Raw genomic sequence first — 20846 nt, forward strand, 5'->3', positions numbered from 1 at the left:
AAACGGGGACTCAAAAGGAGAATCCGCAATCCATTTTTACTGTTCTCTTCCTCTCTATATTTCAATGTTTTTCTTACTTTTCAATTTCGTTATGAATGTTATATCAAAATCCCCAAGCCTAAATCTAATTAAAAGCTGTTGCTGAACCAGCCATCTTCTACCCGGGTGATTGTCTTTGCCAGGTCACAACATGAAACTTTAGGTTTGGATATTTTGTAATGAACTTTGGTACAAGGATGATTTGAGTTGAATGATGAGGTTAGCAGTGAATCAGGATTCTATCTGTAATTACTTTAATGGGTGAAGGATCAACTTTAAGCCATGAAAGATGGTTGGCAGAACCTTACTGTATGTTGTGTTGTAGCCAATCAGAAGCTGGTCAGTTTTGTCTTTTAACCCCTTTTTTTGTTTTACTAGGGCATGTTTTCTGCAGTCTGTACCTGGGTCTCTGGGTCTTCAGAACCCAGGCTGGCAGCTCCCAGTTTGACCACATCAGCCAGTTTGGTGATGGTGCATACTGAGGACTGGGCAGCCTGGGCCAGTTTCTCCTGGCTGGCTCCAGCACCAGACACCAACAGCTTGGTGTCCTCCACCAGAGCCTTGGCTGTCTTCAGGATGCATTCCCTTCAAACAGGAAGATCACAGTCACCAGTGATAACATAGGTGCTTTCATAATGCAAAACATAAATGGTGCACATATTCTAGTAAAAAGTACAAAACTGGTACATTTACATCATATTATGAGTCTCCACATTCACTTCTATACAACAGCACTTAACACTGAAAATCTGTTCCAGCTGTATGTTGATGATTGACAGAAGCCTTAACAGGAGTTATGTATGTAACTACGGTTCTATGAATTCTGGATGACCACCAGAAGCGGTGCTTAAGCACTGGATATTTCCATTTTGTGCATGCGCAGGTCGAGTAGTTGTACCAACAAAGTCACCTGTGACCCCTGGATGACCCGGGAACATCTAAAAGTTCTGGTGTCACCAGAGGATCTGTTCCAACTGGATCTTCTCTCGAAACTGAGAAATCCGAGTAACAGAGAACTCTGGCGGTCATCCAGAATTCATATAACCATAATTATGTACGTAACTCTCGTTCTATTTCATTCTTACTGACCGCCAGAGGCGGTGCTTAAGCACTGGATGACTTATAGCAAAAAGGTCACAAGGATACTGATCAACTAAGGGACAACCCTGGCGGAGGCCAACACCCACTAGAAATGTGTATGACGTTATGCTACTTTGGTTATACAGGGACCAGTTAGCTCGTAGCAACGAGCCTGGTACCCCATATTCCCGCAGTACCCCCCACAAGACCCCCGAGGGACACGGTCATAAGCCTTCTCCAAGTCCACAAAACATGTAGACTAGATGCAAGCTCCCACGACCCCTCCAGAAGTCTCGCAAGGGTAAAGAGCTGGTCCGCTGTGCCATGACCAGGACGGAAGCCGAATTGTTTTTCCTGAATCTGAGGTTCGACAATCGGCCAAATTAAACATGTTTACCGTATTTCCTCACTTTAAAGCCGGGCCCCTATTAATGACCGGCCTCATTTAGTAACCGGGTGTAAAAACAATTTTTAGTAAATAAAAGCCGGCCTCTTTTATAAGCCGGGTGTCTTACCGGTGTTATGTCAAAGTCTGTTCCCCCGTCGATATGTGTCCCCCTTACCTTAACCTGCACCAACCTGACCCCTGACCCCAACCAGTCCTCCTTTAAGTTGTTAACATGAGCCCAAGTTTACCTTAACCCCAAACAGTTCTCTCTACAAGGCCTAACCTTAAACTTAAATCCTAACTCCAACCGCGGAGGTGATGCTACGGAGAACACCATTCAGGAAACATCATTTGACGGCAACAGATTAATTGAACACCTGTATTTTGAAGTTTGGCCACACGAGTTAGTACTGTAGGTAAATATGGTTGTTTCTCTGCTGTCCTAGTCATTCTCTGTAAAGTCGAGCTGTTTACACACATTCTTCTGGGCTTTTTAGTAGTTTAGACATTTTAAATCCTGCTTAAAATGAACATTCAGCGTGCTGTTCATTGTTTGTTTACATCGGAGAACTTCCAATATGGCTGACATCCGGGTAACTGGCTACAATGTGCTGTGTAAAACACTTTAAAAAGTGCCGGCCAGAGCTGCTCTGATTTTCTTTTTTTAATAAAAGCCTCCTTCAAATAATAGCCTGCCCCTATTATTAGCCGGGTCCCAAACTGATTTTTTATTAATAGAAGCCTCGGCTACTATTTGAGGAAATATGGTATCTTAAAAGACTAACTAACCCAATGACGCTTTACTTTATCCATGACATCATATTGCAATGATCTAGATTTCCTACAGGGATAAATAACAGTTACATCTACTGTAATGCTATCCTGTATAGAGGGTCTCTGTGGTGATTATTACCTGTGATCAGCGAAGGTCTCTGCATTCTCTCTGTTCAGAGTGCCAGCAGTGGCAAACATGATGGTGGTGTCCAGGTCTGCAATGATTCCAGACACAGCGCTGGCTGCTGTGATGCAGGCCTGGGTGCCACGGTTACCTGCCTGCAGGGACGCCAACACGTGCGACACCTGCAAGAAGACCAGTCTGTTGTGAGTGGAAGTGTGTATATACAGTGATGATTTTATATTATTACGAGTAAAAAATACTGAAACAAGAAGTGAAGCGAGTCATTGCAGTCTGACCTTCTCAGAGACTTTGCGTGCACTTTCAATCAGCTCTTTCTTGGTAAAGGAGTCGTTGGGGCTGCACTGCAGAGCTCCAGCTTTGGTCACCAGACCTGTGCAGCTGAAACCCAGCTCACCCACCTGCTTCTTAATGTGAGACCCAATCTGTAAAAAAACAAAGAGATATGTCTGAATAAAGGCGAGAAAACAAAGGGACGATGGAAATCGAGAAATGCAAGTGTCTCTAAAAAGAAGGCACGTTGAGGTAAATTTGGTTTTATTTACTTCATCATTCTCTGCGGTCACAGCTGCATATTTGGCCTCATTTGCAAGATTTCCAAACTCATTGGTGAGCTGGTTGGCCAATCCTCCAAGGTCATCAGGGTTGGTGTTAGACTTGGTCACCTGAAGTGAGATGAGAAACCACAAAAGTTAAATAATTAGTGCATGAGGTTAGAAATCTACAAAAATACTCACATTAAGCTAAGTTACTCTTCCATCAATACATACCGTATTTCCTCAAATAGTAGCCGAGGCTTCTATTAATAAAAAATCAGTTTGAGGCTAATAATAGGGGCAGGCTATTATTTGAAGGAGGCTTTTATTTAAAAAAGAAAATCAGAGCAGCTCTGACCGGCACTTTTTAGAGTGTATTACACAGCATTGTAGCCAGTTACCCGGATGTCAGCCATATTGGAAGTACTCGGATGTAAACAAACAATGAACAGCACGCTGAATGTTAATTTTAAGCAGGATTTAAAATGTCTAAACTACTAAAAAGCCCAGAAGAACGTGAGTAAACAGCTCCACTTCACAGAGAATGACTAGGACAGCGGAGAAACAACCATATTTACCTACAGTACTAACTCGTGTGGCCAAACTTCAAAATACAGGTGTTGAAATCTGTATTGTGTGCGTCTTGTTTGGCCAGCTCACCCATTAACTTAGTGCAGTTGTCAAAACTGCCAAGACACTATCCTCTAGTGGGAACGATGCTAATTTAATGGTGGAAAATTGTAAAGTAGGAAATTAGAAATGCATAAATCTTCGCTTGTGCTTGTGGATTTATTCAATTCAACTGGCTGATCAAAAATATCTTTCATACATTTTAACTGGTTTTGTGAAATCTGTTACCCTTCAAATGATGTTTCCTGAATGGTGTTCTCCTCCATCACCTCCATGGTTGGAGTTAGGATTTAAGTTTAAGGTTAGGCCTTTTAGAGATCACTGTTTGGGGTTAAGGTAAACTTGGGCTCATGTTAACAACTTAAAGGAGGACTGGTTGGGGTCAGGGGTCAGGTTGGTGCAGGTTAAGGTAAGGGGGACACATATCGATGGGGGAACAGACTTTGACATAACACCGGTAAGACACCCGGCTTATAAAAGAGGCCGGCTTTTATTTACTAAAAATTGTTTTTACACCCGGTTATTAAATGAGGCCGGTCATTAATAGGGCTTTAAATTGAGGAAATACGGTACATCCAAATAGCCACCAGAACTACTTCGGCTTATTGAATGATTTTCAAAATGCCTTACCATCTCCTGCACAGAGACAGCAATGGCCTTGGCTGTCTTAACCATGGTAGTCTGATAGTCAACGAAGGTGCCTTCAGGGTCGAGAGCAGGCGTGTCCTCCATTTTATTGATGGCATCATTGATGGAGTCCACCATGCCACCCACAGCACCCGCTGCACTGGCTGCCTCAGCCAGAGTGGCACCCAGGTCATCCACTGCCTCTTTCATCATCTGCACTGACTCCTCAAGGGCCTCCTGCATATGTGCTGCCTGTAGAAAGGAAAACACATTGAGTGATACAAACTGTAAAAAGATTACATAAAACATCTTGGGTGAATTAGGATTATCTTTCTCATATCCCTCAAATCAAATTCACCAGGCTTGGTTTACAATAAGCAAACCTGATGAGGTCTGTGGCAAAACCAGGCGGCAACCTCCGTGTCTGAGCAGGGAGGCAAACCAGGAAGTGCCTTAAGCTGCATTCTACCAAAAATTCCAGCAGCGGGCGCTAAATGTGGCTGCAAAAAAATTCTGTCAATTCATTTCAGTGCAAAATGAGAAAACTTCTCACTTGATTTATTACCTCAGAATTTTTTTAGGACAACATTATGGTCTCAATCACTAGTGAAAAATCTTCTTCAAGACAATTTGATGTTAATACTTCTAATAATGGCCCCATTTAGAAGAAAATAGTAGATAAAGAATCATATGATTTGGGGCGTGGCTACCTCTGATTGACAGGTCACTGACAAGGCGAGCCGTCATCAGGAGAGAAGCAGAACAATGCGTATCCACCGCAACGTGTCAATAAAGTTATATATAACGTTATATAGATATAAAAAAGGACGTTTAGTGGTTTGGTCTCATAACTTTGACCCTTTCACTGTATTTTCACTTGACAGTTTATTTGAACTTTTTCAGTAAAAATGTCTTTTTCAGCCTTTTTCAGTGTCAGGACTAACAGACACTCCAAGGAGTCGCTGCTCAGTTTTCTGAGGTAAGTAACATACATTTTGTTTTTGTTTTTTACAAGCCAAAACTAACATCCAGTTAATGCTCCAGTTAATGCTAACATGAATTAGCAGCAGCTTCTCTCAGTCAGGTTGAGGTGTAGAGAGGCTGTAGTCTGTGATCAGATCCCTCTCGCTCCTCCACAGTCCAGATATGGTCTGCTCCCCGTATCGGAAACAAGATGGCGACGCAAGATGGCGACGAGTGTAACGCTGAACTAGATGCTTCCAACGGGCCAAAAAAAATAATTATTTATATACAGTCTATGGGCAAAACTTGTTCATTGACCACTGAAGCTGCTATGAAAGTTAGCAAAATCACAATACTTTGGATAAATATCATATTGCATTCTAAACTGCACCAATATTATTGGCCTAGTGCCTCCCAGTCTCTCAATGAAAGGGCTGTGTTTATTTTGCCAGGTTTCTCTAGCAGCTCCTCCACAAGAGACCACATGACCAGTGTCAGCTCCAGTACCTTGGGGTTTCCTCCTGCCTCCTTGGCAGTGTAAAGCATCTGCAGCGCTGACTCTGTCAGGGTTTTGGTCTGGTCTAAGACAGCCATCTGCTGTTGGCTGCTGACGATCTTAGACGCTGTGCCAATGGCTGCCATGATGAGGGGCTCAAAGTAGCTGGCCATCTGAGATACCTGTTGAAATGTGTGGGGGGAAAAGAAAACATGGGGACAAGATGAAAAATAGAGTCCAAAATATAAGAAAATCACAGGCTTAAACAGGTTAAACCAATGTCAGTTCCCAAACTGGGGGGAGTGACCCCTAGGGAAGCCCCAGAGTTATAAAAGAGGGGCGTGGCAAGGCTAAATTGAAATAATTTAATTGTTCTCCAATGCTGGTAAAAGCTAAACCAGATCATGAATCTACTCCAAATTTTACAAATACAAAAAGCAAAGATGAAAACAATATGACAAGGTCATTCTTGCAATTGCAATCTTGAAAGTATTTTTTTAGATTTAAAAAAAAGGGGGGGGGGGGGCAGTCACCATTCATACATGTGTTACACTGTGATAGCTTTGTAGAGGTTTTGTCCTGTAGCATACCTTGTGTCCCAGCTGGGAAGCCTCAGACTGAGCAGCCACAGCTACAGGATCAATCAAGTTACTGATCTCATGGACTGAGGCAGCCATCTGCTCATGAAGGTTCTGCAACACATGTACATAGAAGATGCATCAATATAACACATTTATCTTCAGTCTCAAACAAGTCTTAGATTTTTACATACAAATGTAGAGCACAGTGACACTGATCTCTGACAGGAAACAGCCTGCAAAGGCTTAAGGAGAACACTGATGGACAACGGGTCGATTTCTGCTACAGCCCTTTGTTAGGGCACATATGTCACATTCCAGAATGCAGCCTGCTCAGATACACATACTGTCAACTCTTTAACAGGATCTTTTTGAGACTTGAAGAGAAAGAGCACATTTGTGAGGACCACTGACATGTAAGGACAGACTGAAATGTCCTCACTTTGCAAAAAATGTCCTCACTTTGTTGATTAAAAACGTGTTCTGGTCCTCACTATGTAGGAAGTACAAGAAAAAACACACACACACACACACACACACACACTACACACTACACACACTCACACTCACACTCACACTCACACTCACACTCACACAAATAGACAGTTGTAAGAAAAGAACAAGTATAAGATTATTCTGTCTGATTCTGAGGTGTCTGGTTCCCTACTAAGCTGTGTTTGTGTGTGTCTGTGTGTTTACCTCCATGGAGATGTCCTCTCGGGGTGTTAGCTGCTGGCTGATGGCAGCCAGAGAGGCCTGATCCACCTCACGGATGCAGCCGTTCAGCACCTCAATAGCATCATCACATTCTCTCTGGCCAGGAGCCTTTTCCCTGTATACACACAGACACAGACACACAGACACACAGACACAGACACACACACACACACACAAACACACACACACACACACAAACACACACACACACAAGAGACAGAGGGTGTATGTAGTGAAAAGTTGCTTTAAGAGGCAAATACTTGGTCATGTAACAAGCTGATTATTGACATTTATATTGTGACTAAAACATATACTATATACTATATATACTACTATATATTTGTTAAACTGGTGAAAAAATGCATTTTAATTTGTGTTGATGAATCAAAAAAAAAGCTTTAGCAATTGTTTGTGAAGAATGTGAGGAATGCTATTAAGTTAACTAAACATCAGAACTTGTGAGATTTAAACTTGTACTATCAAGCAGAAGTTAAGAGAGACAAAACAAGAAGTAGAACTAATGAGTTGCAAATACTATAGATGCAATAACTGTAAAGCTGGAAGTGGCTCTGCTAAAAGAGGAAGTAGCACTTAGTCTGGCATCAGAGTAGAAGGTGAGCCTGGACCTGTCAGTGAAGTCAGAACTAGTAGTAGCAGGGGCCTTTACCTCATGTTGGTGATGAGTTTCTTGATGGAGTCAGACACAGTCCTGGAGTGTCCTGCTAGCACTGACCACTTGGGGGGGTCTTTAGGGTTGACAGCCAGAGAGCGGGCCGTCTGGATCAGTCCAGTCGAGCTCTCCAGCATCGTCTTTGCTGCCGCCACAATGGGCTCCATGGCTGCATGACCCTGAGAAAAAAAGAGTTGAAATCAGGGAGAACATCACTCACTACATACATACTACATACAATACTGAAGAGTTTAGAGTCACTTGAAGTAAACACACAGATAGTGCTTTCCTCTTACTAAGGTTCCGTTTACATGATGACGGTCTGAACAGAAGACGCAAAAGTGGCGTCGCGTCTTCACTTTTTATTCCGCGTTTAGACGAACGTTTTCAGGAGGAAATCTGCGTGCAAATAGTAGCGCTAAAGTGTGTGAATTGGATTGGGTATGCATGCCAGGCAGCATCACTTAAAGTGATAAGAGCATCTTTGGGCATGTGGAAGTTTTCACGCCACGCATTTTCATCAGCTACTCCTTCCACAAAGTTATCCACCATCCACTAGATCTCCCAGGTCTCGTCCAAAGCCGTCTGGCTCGCCTCCGACCAATTGGTGCATCCAAAATGTGATAGAGGTAATTCCAGATCCTTTTCTGTTCACTAATACTATCTGTACATATCCTGTACATTTGGTGGAAAGACCTACCTATCTGCCAGAGCAGCTTGAAGGTCCGACGCATGGAAATAATCCCACATGTTTGTATATTTCCCTTTACTGGAGCATGTATGTGACGTAAACACGTACGCAGATCTGAGCAGAGTTTTGCGTCTTACGTCGGCGGAGCGTATTCAAGTTTTCCACTTGAGGCTGGTTTCAGATTTTTGCGTTTTTAAGCCCCAAAAACACAGTCACCGTCAAAAAAAATATTTTGTCGTTTTCACCCACAAGCGTCCTGGTGTAAACGGGGCCTGAATGACACTTCTCGGAAGAAGAAAAGAACTAGGGTTCCAAGACTTCAAGCCACAATTAGCTATAGTGCAGAAAGCTATTACACCATTATGTGCTCACTGCCTAAATCATCCATCTAGTCCAGAAGGTTACAACTCTAGTTCATATGCCTCCCATTACAGTATTTGCACGTTTCTCAAATAAAACCTTTAGCAGAATCCTGCTGTTGGCATGCATCTTATTAAGACTGTGTGGGTATTTGGAATTGCATTCATTCCATGTCTTCCCATTTGGCTGAATAGTCTTAACTGCACCAACATGCCGGTGATCTTCACTGGGCAGCAGTGATATTGTCCTCAACGCTTTGCATTGGAAAGTCTAGCTTTATCTTTCAATCAGTGCTGTATTAAAATCAGGACCTTACTGGTCTACAGCAGTTTACAGGAGATCATCCTGGATTAGGTAGAGAAATTGAGGAAATACATTCATCGCTATTGTTTCAACTGCACTGCATTAACCCATTTAGGCCTAACACGCCTGGAAAAACATAATAATAATAATAATAATAATAATAATAAATAACAATAATACATTTTATATATTGCACTTTTCAGGGTACTCAACGACGCATAAAGTAATATAAGACATAAACAGTCATGATTTCTTATAGCATCATCACAATCTATTATTATTATTATTATTAATATCAATATATTATTAATAATATTATTATTATCTCCAGATGGCCACCAATCTGTCTGTTCTTCAGTGAAAATATGTCGTCTAAAAACATATTCCTCATCCATAAATGCCGGTCGATTGGTTCCGAGGGTTCAAAGTCCGGATCAGCAATAAAATCATTGGCGCTGTTTTCATCAAGATCGCTTCCATCACTTACTTCTGAGCTCCTCCGCTATAGTCGTCTTCCGCCATGATTTCAAAGTTCTGGAAAAGTCCAATGTTGCATTGCGACACTACCGCATGTATTCTGATCATGATTCTGATGCATTTCATTGGCCAAGAGACCGAAAATAGGTGGAAAAAAATACAAATACTACAAAATGACATATCCGCTGTCCCGGCCTTAATGGTAGAGTGACGCAACAGCGCTCCCGGTTTCAATGGTAGAAATGCGGTAATGCTTTCCCGGCGTCAATGGGTTAAAGACACAGATAGTGCTTTCCTCTTACTTAATGACACTTCTCGGAAGAAGAAAAGAATTAGGGTAGTAGTTGTTTCCTTACCTCGGGGCTGATCTGAGCAGGAATGCTGGCGAACTCTGGGTTGGAGGCGAAGGCTGTCAGGTTGTCCACAGCTTCTATCAGAGGACCAGTGGCAGCCTTACACTTCTCTCTGTTCTCCTGGTTAAACGCTCCATCCAATGCCTGCACAGGGGTGTAGCCATGATTACACTGATGCATTGCTATTTCTCTTGGACTAGATCAGGGGTGGGCAATTAATTTCCCCAAGGGGCCACATGACCAATACCACGAAGGTTGCAGGGGCCGGACCAAAACTCTGAACTAAATTCTGCTCAATATTAATGTAATCGCTTTATAAAATGCAGTAAATTATCTGGTTTTGGGCTGCTACTGATGAGAATACATGTTATGATAAGACTGTTTATAATGTGGAGTAAATGACCTTAAGCAAAGATCCTATTGGTGTTTTTGTGTTATATAGCTTGTTTGTATATTTTATAGGTGTTTTACAATGTTGTGATGCTTTTATTTTGAAAAGGTGCCATCCAGCGTGAAATGGGTGCTTTCATTTTGAAAGGTAGTGACAGGAAATAACAGGTGGAGCGGTTAAATGAAAAACGAACGGTAAATAATAACGAGTGCGTCGTAATTCATATAAAGTAGATATAAAGTATCAAAAAGGCTTCTATAGTGGCTGGCTGACAGGGCACAAGGTTTGGTAAAGCTTATTTTCTTCTGTCATATATATTAGAGGCTATATTTGTTGTCTTAACTATAGTAAAAGTGCTTGTTTGCTCAATTGCTAATGCTAATGTTTGTTATTCCTCTTACGGTGGATTCACAAGGTGACCAAGGAATGTCTTATTATTATTTTCATGGAGCTACGATTTAAAATAAATAAATTAATGCTACTAAACATACATTCAAACCACAAAAATAATATAGAGCATGTATGTTATGCAGTAAACCAGTAATTTATTAACTTTATGCAAAAACCAATACGTGTTTTTGACAAGGTACCGAGGTAACTTGGGTAACTCAGATATACGTAAATCTCCTTCAAAATAAAAGCACTGCGGTTGTATTGATTTCTAATTTCTGGGTAACCTCATGCGGGCCGGACCAGGTCAGCCAACGGGCCGGATGTGGCCCGCGGGCCGCCCAATGCCCAGGTCTGGACTAGATTGACTCTGACCCAAGCAAGACCACTGCAATGCCAGATCAGAATCTATAGTATATAACTATAATTCTCTTAACTGTAAATTTGGCCAATTAACTCACTAAAATTAACTGCTGGTCTTATGTTTGTCTGACCCTGAAATACTGATCCAACATGCCAAGTAACATGACGATTCACTGTTTACTGCATATACTTCCACAACTAACTCCACAACTTTTCACAGTGTCCTTAGCCTGTTGGTCCAGGGGGCTTATAGATACACGTGGTCCAGACCAAGGTTGTAATAGTTTGGGATTTTTCATTAGTTTTAGTTTTAATTTCATTGTGATTTTTTGTTTTGAAATTCAGTTAGTTCTAGTTAGTTTTTAGAGTGACTTTGCTAGTTTTAATTTAGTTTTTATTAGTCTTAGTGTTAGTATTAGCTCTTTTTTTTTTTATAATGGGCTATGTGTTGGGTTCCAGATTCAAAGAGGTCATAATACATTTTGCCTTTATTTCCTTTGGTTTATCCATCTCAGCCCCAATAAGGTTATTAACTCTTACAGTTCCAGGTGTTTTGAATATTGGTTGGAGTGTAGACATCCCAATCTCAATAAACATATTCACCATGTGTTCCTGCATGTTCAAATAGAAACACTGAATTATGTATGAAAAAAGTTGACAAAGACGAAAACGAAGGACATTTTCACTATAATTTTAGTTAGTTTTGTAACCGCACAATACAGTTTCAGTTAGTTATCGTTTTTTTAAAAACTCTTGTTTTTATTTTTATTTCAGTTAACAAAAATGTTTTCTCAATTCTAGTTTTCGTTATTTCGTTCGAAAGACAGGCAGTCTTTCTTTTCTCTCCATATATTGAATTAATGCAAACATCAGTCCCAGCCTTTAGAAATGACCTGAGGCCAGCTGTACTAAGTAGTTTGTTTGGAGCATACCCTGATTTTTCATTAGTTTTATTTTTAATTTTGTTGTGATCTTTTGTTTTCAAATTCAGTTAATTTTAATTAGTTTTTAGTGTGAGTTTGCTAGTTTTAATTAGTTTTTATTTTCTGGAAAATGCTTAGTTTTAGTGTTCGTTTTATTTTTTTAAAATTGGGTTTGGAGTTTGTTGGGTGCTACCAAAAGGTCACAATCAACGTTTCCTTTATTTCCTTTGTCTGAGCCATCTCAGCCCCAATAAGTGTATTAAGTCATAAAACCAGATAGATGAAATAGATTTCATATAATAACAAAAAGGTTTACGTATGAAAAAAGTAAGTTGATAAAGACAAAAAAAAAGGACATTTTCACTATAATTTTAGTTAGTTTTAGTTAGTTTTGTAACCACACAATACAGTTTCAGTTAGTTATCGTTTTTATAAAAACTCTTGTTTTTATTTTATTCCAGTTTACGAAAATGTTTTTTCAATTCTAGTTTTCGTAATTTCGTTAGTTTTCGTGAACTATAATAACCTTGCTACAAACCTTTATGGACTTCACCAGGTTGGCAGTGGTGTTGGCCACTTCTTTGGCTGACTGGACAAACTGTCTCTTGGCGACAGGGTTGGGGGTCTTGGAGGAGGCCAGGCGGCAGGCGTTACACAGGGCCGATGTGTGCTTGGCCACAATGGTGGCGGCAGAGAGCACCTGGGCAACAAACAGTGCAAGATGTATTCAACCACATATAGACTCACGAACCAAGATGAACGAGACTGATGACAAAACCTGCCATTAGTGTGATGTTGCAGTGAAGTCATGGCGTACCTGGGACTGGGTGCAGGCTGGGTCCACCAGGTTCTGGCAGGCCATCTGAATAGACTGATTGGCCCGAGCAAACTGAGCTGGGTCCACCAGGCCCTTCTGACCTGCTGCACTGTTGGGGTCTGATACTCCCACCAGGTAGGCAGCCTTGGGACATCAACAGACCATTGGTCAATTCACAGTGTGGTAAGTATTACAAGTGTGCCAATTACAAACAGAACGACAACACACAGACTTTCTTACCTACACTGAAAAAAGAACCAACTTAATTGAATTATTTCATTTGGTAACACCTAAATGAATTAAGTTCTTTCAAATTTTTTTTAAATTAATTTGAAAGAACTTAATCCATTTAGGTGTTACCAAATTAAACAATTCAATTAAGCTGGTTCAACTATTTTCTTTTTTCAGTGTACTGCGTTCATCTGTGAGATAATGATTTTTACCTGAGCAGCTGCTTCAGTCAGACCACACAGAGCTTTGGAGCCACCACTGACTGAATCCCCAAACTCTGGTAGGTTGGAGTTCTTGGCGTTGTGGGAAATGCCAGCCATGGACTCACCAAGGACCTGTAGATAGGAAACCATACCATATAGATACAAATCAGGTGTGTATCAGCAAAAGTATCATACGAATTCCAAAGAATGTGCAATATCCAACCCTTCTTCAAACGATAAAAAAGCACACACTACTGTACAAAGAGTGAGTTGAATTAATTACGTCTGGAAAGCAAGGTTATAATAGTTTTGGATTTTTCATTAGTTTTAGTTTTAATTTCGTTGTGTTTTTTTGTTTTCAAATCCAGTTAGTTTTAATTAGTTATTTGAGTGAGTTTGCTAGTTTTTATTAGTTTTATTTTTTGGAAAATGCTTAGTTTTAGTTTAGTTTTTATTGTTTATAGTTTTAGTGTTTGGGGAATTTGTTGGGTGCTGGATTCAATAAGGTCACAGTAAATGTTTCCTTTATTTCCTTTGTCTGATCCATCTCAGCCCCAATAAGTTTATTAAGTCATAAAACCAGATAGACCAAAAAGGTTTACGTATGAAAAAAGTTGACAAAGATGAAAACGAAGAACATTCTCACTATAATTTTAGTTAGTTTTGTAACCACAAAATACAGTTTCAGTTAGTTATGGTTTATGAAAAAAAATCTAATTTTTATTTTTATTTCAGTTAACGAAAATGTTTTTTTCAATTCTAGTTTTTGTTACTTCGTTAGTTTTCGTTTACTATAATAACCTTGCTTGAAGACGATGCACAATTAATTTTCACCAATGAAACCAACAACTGAAATAAACTCAACACATTTAACTAGACTTTAACCAAAACAGCAGTCTCAAGACATCCCTATAATTAGTCCCACATTACATAATCACTTCCAGGGACTTCAAGGAAATAAAGTGTAACAGAGCTTAAAAGAAATCTGACCACAATACTTTCAATACCCAAGGACAGCTCCACTGTCACTTGGGACAGTGCTTCATCTAAATAAATGTATACATGTTAATCCAGCAAAGCAGCACCTAATGTGAGAGAAAGTAAACGGTTGCCATTTACAAAACTGAGTGTTTCCTTTTGTAAGGAAGTAAAGAAATGAGAGGAAGATGATGAAACAAGAACAAAAAGAAACAATGGAAGGGGAGAAAACCAAACAGAGTAGAAGAGCTGCTCTGGTCTAAGTTCTACCTTAGAGTTCTCCATGACGCTGTCAATGCAGTCAAAGTAGGACAGATCGTTGATGGCTTCTGTCGGGTTCTCCAGCATCCCCCTCACCGACTGCACACAGGGACAACAGGGTGGACAAACACACAATCAACCTACACATCTTAGCTGAATGTCACATGACCCATGTATTGCCTACATGCTGGAATCCTTGTTTTATAATCTTCTTTATTATTAACAATTTCCAAGTTACACTGTAAAAAAAAAAAAGTGTTTTACGGTGAAAAAACGGCAGCTGTGGTTGCCAGAACTTTACCGTAATAAATATGGTAGAACTTTTTCTAAGGTTACGATAAAAGGATATTAGCACTGTTGATTTCATGTTGAAGATTGTCATTTTATTCCATATTTCAAAAAGTTTTTCCATCAAAAGAAACGCTGTTCTGCCATATAATTGACCAGAAAATACTTTATAAATGCTGCTGCGTACAGTGATGGCTTATATATATATATATATATATATATATATATATATATATATTACAGTATATTGCCAGTAGAGTAATGCATTTATTTTTTACTGTAAAAAAAAAATGGAAAAAAAAGACTGTTTTGGTTTCATTGTTACTGACAACAAGATATATCATCTAACATTTCTAAATCTAAAGTTTTTTAGATCTTGGTAAGAAACAAATAATCTGCAGTGCACTCTGCTCGGGCCAGTTCATCACTGCTTGCAGCTTTAATTTATCTTGTTTTAAGAGTTAATTTCTTATTTTAAGCGTACAACATGCTTATTTCTAGATTTAATAATCTTAATTTAAGAAATCTTGTCAAATGACATTATCTGTCCATGCAGCAAGATCATTTCCCTCAGATTTAGTGTTTTTATCCTGATTTTAGACACACCTTTATTGCAGTGTAGGCGCTCTGACCAGAATCCAATTCTTAAGAGAAGTGATTGGTCAGGAGGTGATGCTTGTGTCTGCATTGACCTCTAATCTGGAACATAACCTGCTCACAGGTTTTGTAGTACAGGGCCCTGAGCTCTGAGACTAAAGACTAATATAGATGGAATATAGATGGCCGTTACCTCCAGTTCTCGAAGAGCATTATCACACTCCTTCTGCCCAGGAGCCTGCTGAGTGCACATGGTGATGAGCTGGTTGATACTGTCTGTAACTGCCCTGTAACAGAAAGACTCAGAGATTTAAAAAGTCAAACAGGCACAGAAAAAACTTCCAAACTAAGAGAGAGACAGAGAGGTGTGTTACCGAGCAGCAGCTGCCAGCTGGTTCTTGAGGTTGGGGGAGCTGGGGTCTGTGGACAGGGCTTTGGCTGCCAGCAGCAGCTTGCTGGATGACATGGAGATTGTCTTCAGGTTGGACACCACTTGTGTCTGGTCCTCCTTAGACTGAAGGAGAGGTGGAGAACGGCATGTAGAACATCTCAGAAACTTTACAGTGATAGAAACTATACCATATAACTGCTACTGTAATCTAATTATTACACCTTAAAATGTAACGGCCCATGCCTTCATGTTCCTTCAGTACCATTAACACACACAGACTGACACACAGACACACGCACATGCACGCACATGCACGCACACACACACACACACACACACACACACACACACACACACACACACACACACACACACACAATGACTGTCCTGCTGGCACAAACACTCAATAGAACACCATATAAGAAGTAAATCCCTGAGCATTTTTGTCATTACATATATTTATAGCTACATATTTGCTAGCTGTTTTCAAAGATTTTCAGTTTGTTGAGAAAGACATTGAATATCACCAGACCAATACTTTAACCTCGTAGAAGGAAATGAGTTTTTAAAATTCATGCTGACATAAATCAAATATATCAATTGTATCATCTTTATTCTCTTTTTTTATTTTATTTTATTTTTTACTATTTTCCTGATGTATTCTGTATTGGCTGCTGAGGATTACCAAGATATAACCTTGTTCAGTCAAATCATTCAGTTGCTTCTCTTGCTGAGTGGATTACAGTAGGTGTCAGAAACTAAAAGGCAGGCTGCTCCCTCCGTTGGAAAGTTTGATGCCACAAACAGTATCACTTATGTGTAAGTAATCTCTTGTTATACTTGTATGGGCCATATTACTTTTGTATTATTTCATGTCATTTTGCTCCATGCCACTGGGGACTGTGTTTGCTGTGTGGCTCAGCTGACCTCGGGACACCAGGTCAGACACCGGTGTTGCTGATTTGAGAAGCAAACAGTTTTTGACTGTGCCTAGTATGTGCCTAGTATATGCCTATGTGGGTTTTGATGTAAGAAACAATTCGGTTTGTTGCTTTTGTTACATGTATTATGAGTTAAAGTTGCTGCTGTATGATATATGCAAGGAAAATAAACCTGTGAGATATTTGTAAACATTACTGGACTTTTCGCTTTGCTATGTTCAAAGCGAACTGGGCGCACGTCTAAACTTAAATCCTCCATATTAGCAACCAGTACTAGATTTCGTTTAGGACTTAGTCAATACAATACTGACCTGGGATGTTCCGGCCATGTCAACACCGGCATCAAGGAAGTTGCTGAAGTCCTGCCCAAACTTGCTAGTGGCCCTGGCCAGGTCCTGGGTAGTACCTCTCGATGCCTGCACCACCTCATTAGCTGATTGGTTCAAACCAGCCGCCACCTCGTTGAGCTGAGCCTGAACTTCCTGGAAGCTCCTTCCACTGTTCGGGAACTACAGAGGGAGGAGGAGAACAATGAGCTGCAGTAGGAGCATGACAGACAGAGAGCACAGTAGCAGGAACAACGGAATAAATGAAAAATGAGGTTTAGAGTTGTATACAGCAAGGTTATTATAGTTAACGCAAACTAACAAAATAACGAAAACTAGAATTGAAAAAACAATTGCATTAACTGAAATAAAAATAATGAGAGTTTAAAAAAAAAAAAACTAACTGAAACTGTATTGTGTGGTTACAAAACTAACTTAAACTTACTCCCTGGAAATACCGCTCTCTTTAGCTGCTAAATGCTCTGCTATGTTGGCCAGCTAGTCTCTTACTGTGTCAGTCTGCTGATACAGTGGTCCAGGGTCTACACTGGAAAGCCTACAAAACCTTTTTTTTAAATATTTATTTATTTATACATCAGTAATGCAACCTATCCTACTTACAGAATCAGACAGGAGAGTCTTGCTGGCTTCGCCCACAGTTCGAATGGCGTTGTCCACATCCCTCTGACCAGGAAGGCAGTTCACACATCTGTTTAGGGCCTGAGACACTGCCTTAGCCACCTACACACACACACACACACACACACACACACACACACACACACACACACACACAATCAATCAAACTTTATTTATATAGCGTTTTTAATACATAGAAATGTAACACAAAGTGCTTTACAAAAACTAAAATAAAAACAGCCAATAAAAATGACAAAACCCACCCCTCCCATCCCCAAATACACATCTGCACGTAGACATACACATACATGCACACACACACATAGACACATACGCACACAAACACACACTCAGACTCACACACAGCACATATTGATTGAGAGTGTAGTGACATGGCAAGGCACCGAGGATCCAGATGAGGAAAAAGCAACCTGTAGGAGCATCCACACTGAGAGGTGGCAGAGCCCACAGCCATAGAGGACAGAGACCACCACGACCCGGATGGACCGGGGCGGACTCCACACATGGTGCAGAGCCGCCTAGTCCCCCGGGCCCAGTGAGTCTCCAAGACCACATCCCCACGGACAGACCCGACACACCCCCCAGTGCGGAGACCCCCATGAGGGAACACTGGAGCTAAAAACTAAAAGACAACAGGACAGGATAAAAACTAAAAGACTAAAAGACAACAGGACAGGATAAAAACTAAAAGACTAAAAGACAACAGGACAGGATGAAAACTAAAAGACTAAAAGACAACAGGACAGGATAAAAACTAAAAGACTAAAGACAACAGGACAGGATAAAGACTAAAAGACAACAGGACAAGATAAAAACTAAAAGACTAAAAGACAACAGGACAGGATAAAAACTAAAAGACAACAGGACAAGATAAAAACTAAAAGACTAAAAGACAACAGGACAGGATAAAAACTAAAAGACTAAAAGACAACAGGACAGGATAAAAACTAAAAGACTAAAGACAACAGGACAGGATAAAAACTAAAAGACTAAAGACAACAGGACAGGATAAAAACTAAAAGATTAAAGACAACAGGACAGGATAAAAACTAAAAGACTAAAAGACAACAGGACAGGATAAAAACTAAAAGACTAAAGACAACAGGACAGGATAAAAACTAAAAGACTAAAAGACTAAAAGACAACAGGACAGGATAAAAACTAAAAGACTAAAAGACAACAGGACAAGATAAAAACTAAAAGACTAAAAGACAACAGGACAGGATAAAAACTAAAAGAATAAAAGACAACAGGACAGGATAAAAACGAACAGACTAAAAGACAACAGGACAGGACAAAAATTAAAAGACTAAAAGACAGACAACAGATTCAAATAAAAATTAAAATACAACGGGAAAAGAAAATACAAATGATATGATGAACAACTACATAAATAAATAGACAAATGAATAAATAGGTGAATAATTAAATAAACAGTAAAGTAATCAGTTAAAAGCTAAACCAAACAGGTCGGTCTTGAGCCTTCTTTTAAAAACATCAACAGTCTCTACGGTCCTGGTGTCCTCTGGCAGGCTGTTCCATTGTCGCGGGCCATAATGGCTGAGTGCTGCCTCCCAACACACACACACATAGTGTGGGATTACCTGAAGCAAGTTTAGTTTCTCTGCAAGTTGATTTTCATCATCATTTTCACAGTTTTCTAGAATGTGCCAACAGTCTCGTTTCACAATGGGCTCAGTTCATCTTATGTCACTGCTTGACAAAAGCATTGCTATCACCTACAGTATGTTAGCTAATATTATAATCAGACATGGTAAGTCAGTCCACCAGCTGGACACAGTACTATATTTAAATGAATTGATCAGAATTTCAAACAAAGCTCCCTTCATTACTGACCCCCCCCACACTACATCTCTGTCCCTCAGTCTGACCTGGGCCAGCCTCTGCTGACTCTCTGCGTCTCCTGGCTTGGCGATGGCCCTCTTTGTCTCTTCAATCAGGTTGCCCGACTTATCCATGACGTCCCCGGCACAGTCAAGCATGGCGTTCCGTGCTGCTGGCTCGGCCGTGGTGGCAGCAACACCTCTGGCAGCTGAGGCCAAAGACCTGAGGGCCTGGGCCACGTCTCTGGCTGCCATGCCTGGAGCCAACCAAAGAGGTGACAAACTTTACTGGATGCTACGTAAGAATTCCCAATAAATATACCTATTACTGAGACCAAATTTAGTCAAAATCTAATAATTAAATGAGACATTATGAAATAAATAACCACATGAATGCATACAGACAAATCTAATAGAAGCTTTACATCTGAAGAAATCAAAAACACTATTAAAACTCTGATCTGGATTATCACATGCTAGTTTATCTGGATTCAGATAACAGTTCATTGCAGTTCATTTCTTCCTTAACAAATTTCAATTGTAAACCCAAGCAGGTGGAAATAACAATTTCAATATTTCATAATTATATTGTGTATTTTGCCTGTATTTATTCATATGGTTATTTTTTCCATAATGCCATATTTATGGAATAAATACAATAGGACTTGGAATCTCTATATGATACAATCTGTTTTTGGTGTTTGTCTGTTTTAGGTCCTAAAAAATATATATTTTAATTTCTCACACAATGGTATTAGTTTTAATTTTAATTTCATTGTCAATATTTGTTTTCAAATTCAGTTAGTTTTAATACGCTTTTAGAGTGAGTTTGCTAGTTTTAATTAGTTTTTATTTTTGGGAAAATGCTTAGTTTTAGTTTAGTTTTTATTAGTTTTAGTGTTAGTTTTAGTTTTTTGTAATGGGGTATTTGTTGGGTGTGAGATTCAATAAGGTCACAATAAATGTTTCCTTTATTTCCTTTGTCTGATCCATCTCAGCCCCAATAAGTTTATTAAGTAAAAAAAAAACCAAATAGATGAAATAGGTTTCATATCAACCAAAAAGGTTTATGTATGAAAAAAGTTGACAAAGACGAAAACGAAGGACATTTTCACTATAATTTTAGAGAGTTTTATTACCACAAAATACAGTTTCAGTTAGTTATCTTTTAAAAAAAAATATATATATATATATATATTTTATTTCAGTCAACAAAAAGGTTCTTTCAATTCTAGTTTTCATTATTTCGTTTTTGTTAACTATAATAACATTACTTACAAGTAAAGTTTTTTGTTTTGTTTTGTTTTTTCTTCCTACGGCAAGTTCTAGGGAATAGTGTCCCCTAGTAATCCCACAGTGCTTCTAAAATTATCCAATTTTTTAAAATTTATTTAAAATTTAATTTTGTTTTGTTTTTT

General features: G+C 39.6%; 1 protein-coding gene across 1 annotated transcript in view; it reads right to left on the bottom strand.

Annotated features, from left to right (window-relative positions):
* The window catches only part of tln1 (talin 1), a 122633-nt gene that overhangs the window by 34526 nt on the left and 67261 nt on the right, over nt 1-20846 (bottom strand). The window contains exons 28-46 of the mRNA XM_059357594.1: nt 19477-19685; nt 17546-17665; nt 16910-17107; nt 15641-15780; nt 15460-15553; nt 14391-14480; nt 13152-13274; nt 12709-12852; nt 12430-12591; nt 9828-9968; nt 7638-7819; nt 6953-7085; nt 6266-6367; nt 5687-5857; nt 4220-4468; nt 2969-3088; nt 2702-2848; nt 2421-2587; nt 441-624 (exon numbers count right to left, since the gene is read on the bottom strand). Of these exons, the coding sequence (XP_059213577.1) occupies nt 441-624; nt 2421-2587; nt 2702-2848; nt 2969-3088; nt 4220-4468; nt 5687-5857; nt 6266-6367; nt 6953-7085; nt 7638-7819; nt 9828-9968; nt 12430-12591; nt 12709-12852; nt 13152-13274; nt 14391-14480; nt 15460-15553; nt 15641-15780; nt 16910-17107; nt 17546-17665; nt 19477-19685 (2876 nt within the window). The remainder of the gene's footprint in view (nt 1-440; nt 625-2420; nt 2588-2701; nt 2849-2968; nt 3089-4219; nt 4469-5686; nt 5858-6265; nt 6368-6952; nt 7086-7637; nt 7820-9827; nt 9969-12429; nt 12592-12708; nt 12853-13151; nt 13275-14390; nt 14481-15459; nt 15554-15640; nt 15781-16909; nt 17108-17545; nt 17666-19476; nt 19686-20846) is intronic.

This window comes from Centropristis striata, chromosome 19, assembly GCF_030273125.1.
Source record: "Centropristis striata isolate RG_2023a ecotype Rhode Island chromosome 19, C.striata_1.0, whole genome shotgun sequence".
NCBI lineage: Eukaryota > Metazoa > Chordata > Actinopteri > Perciformes > Serranidae > Centropristis > Centropristis striata.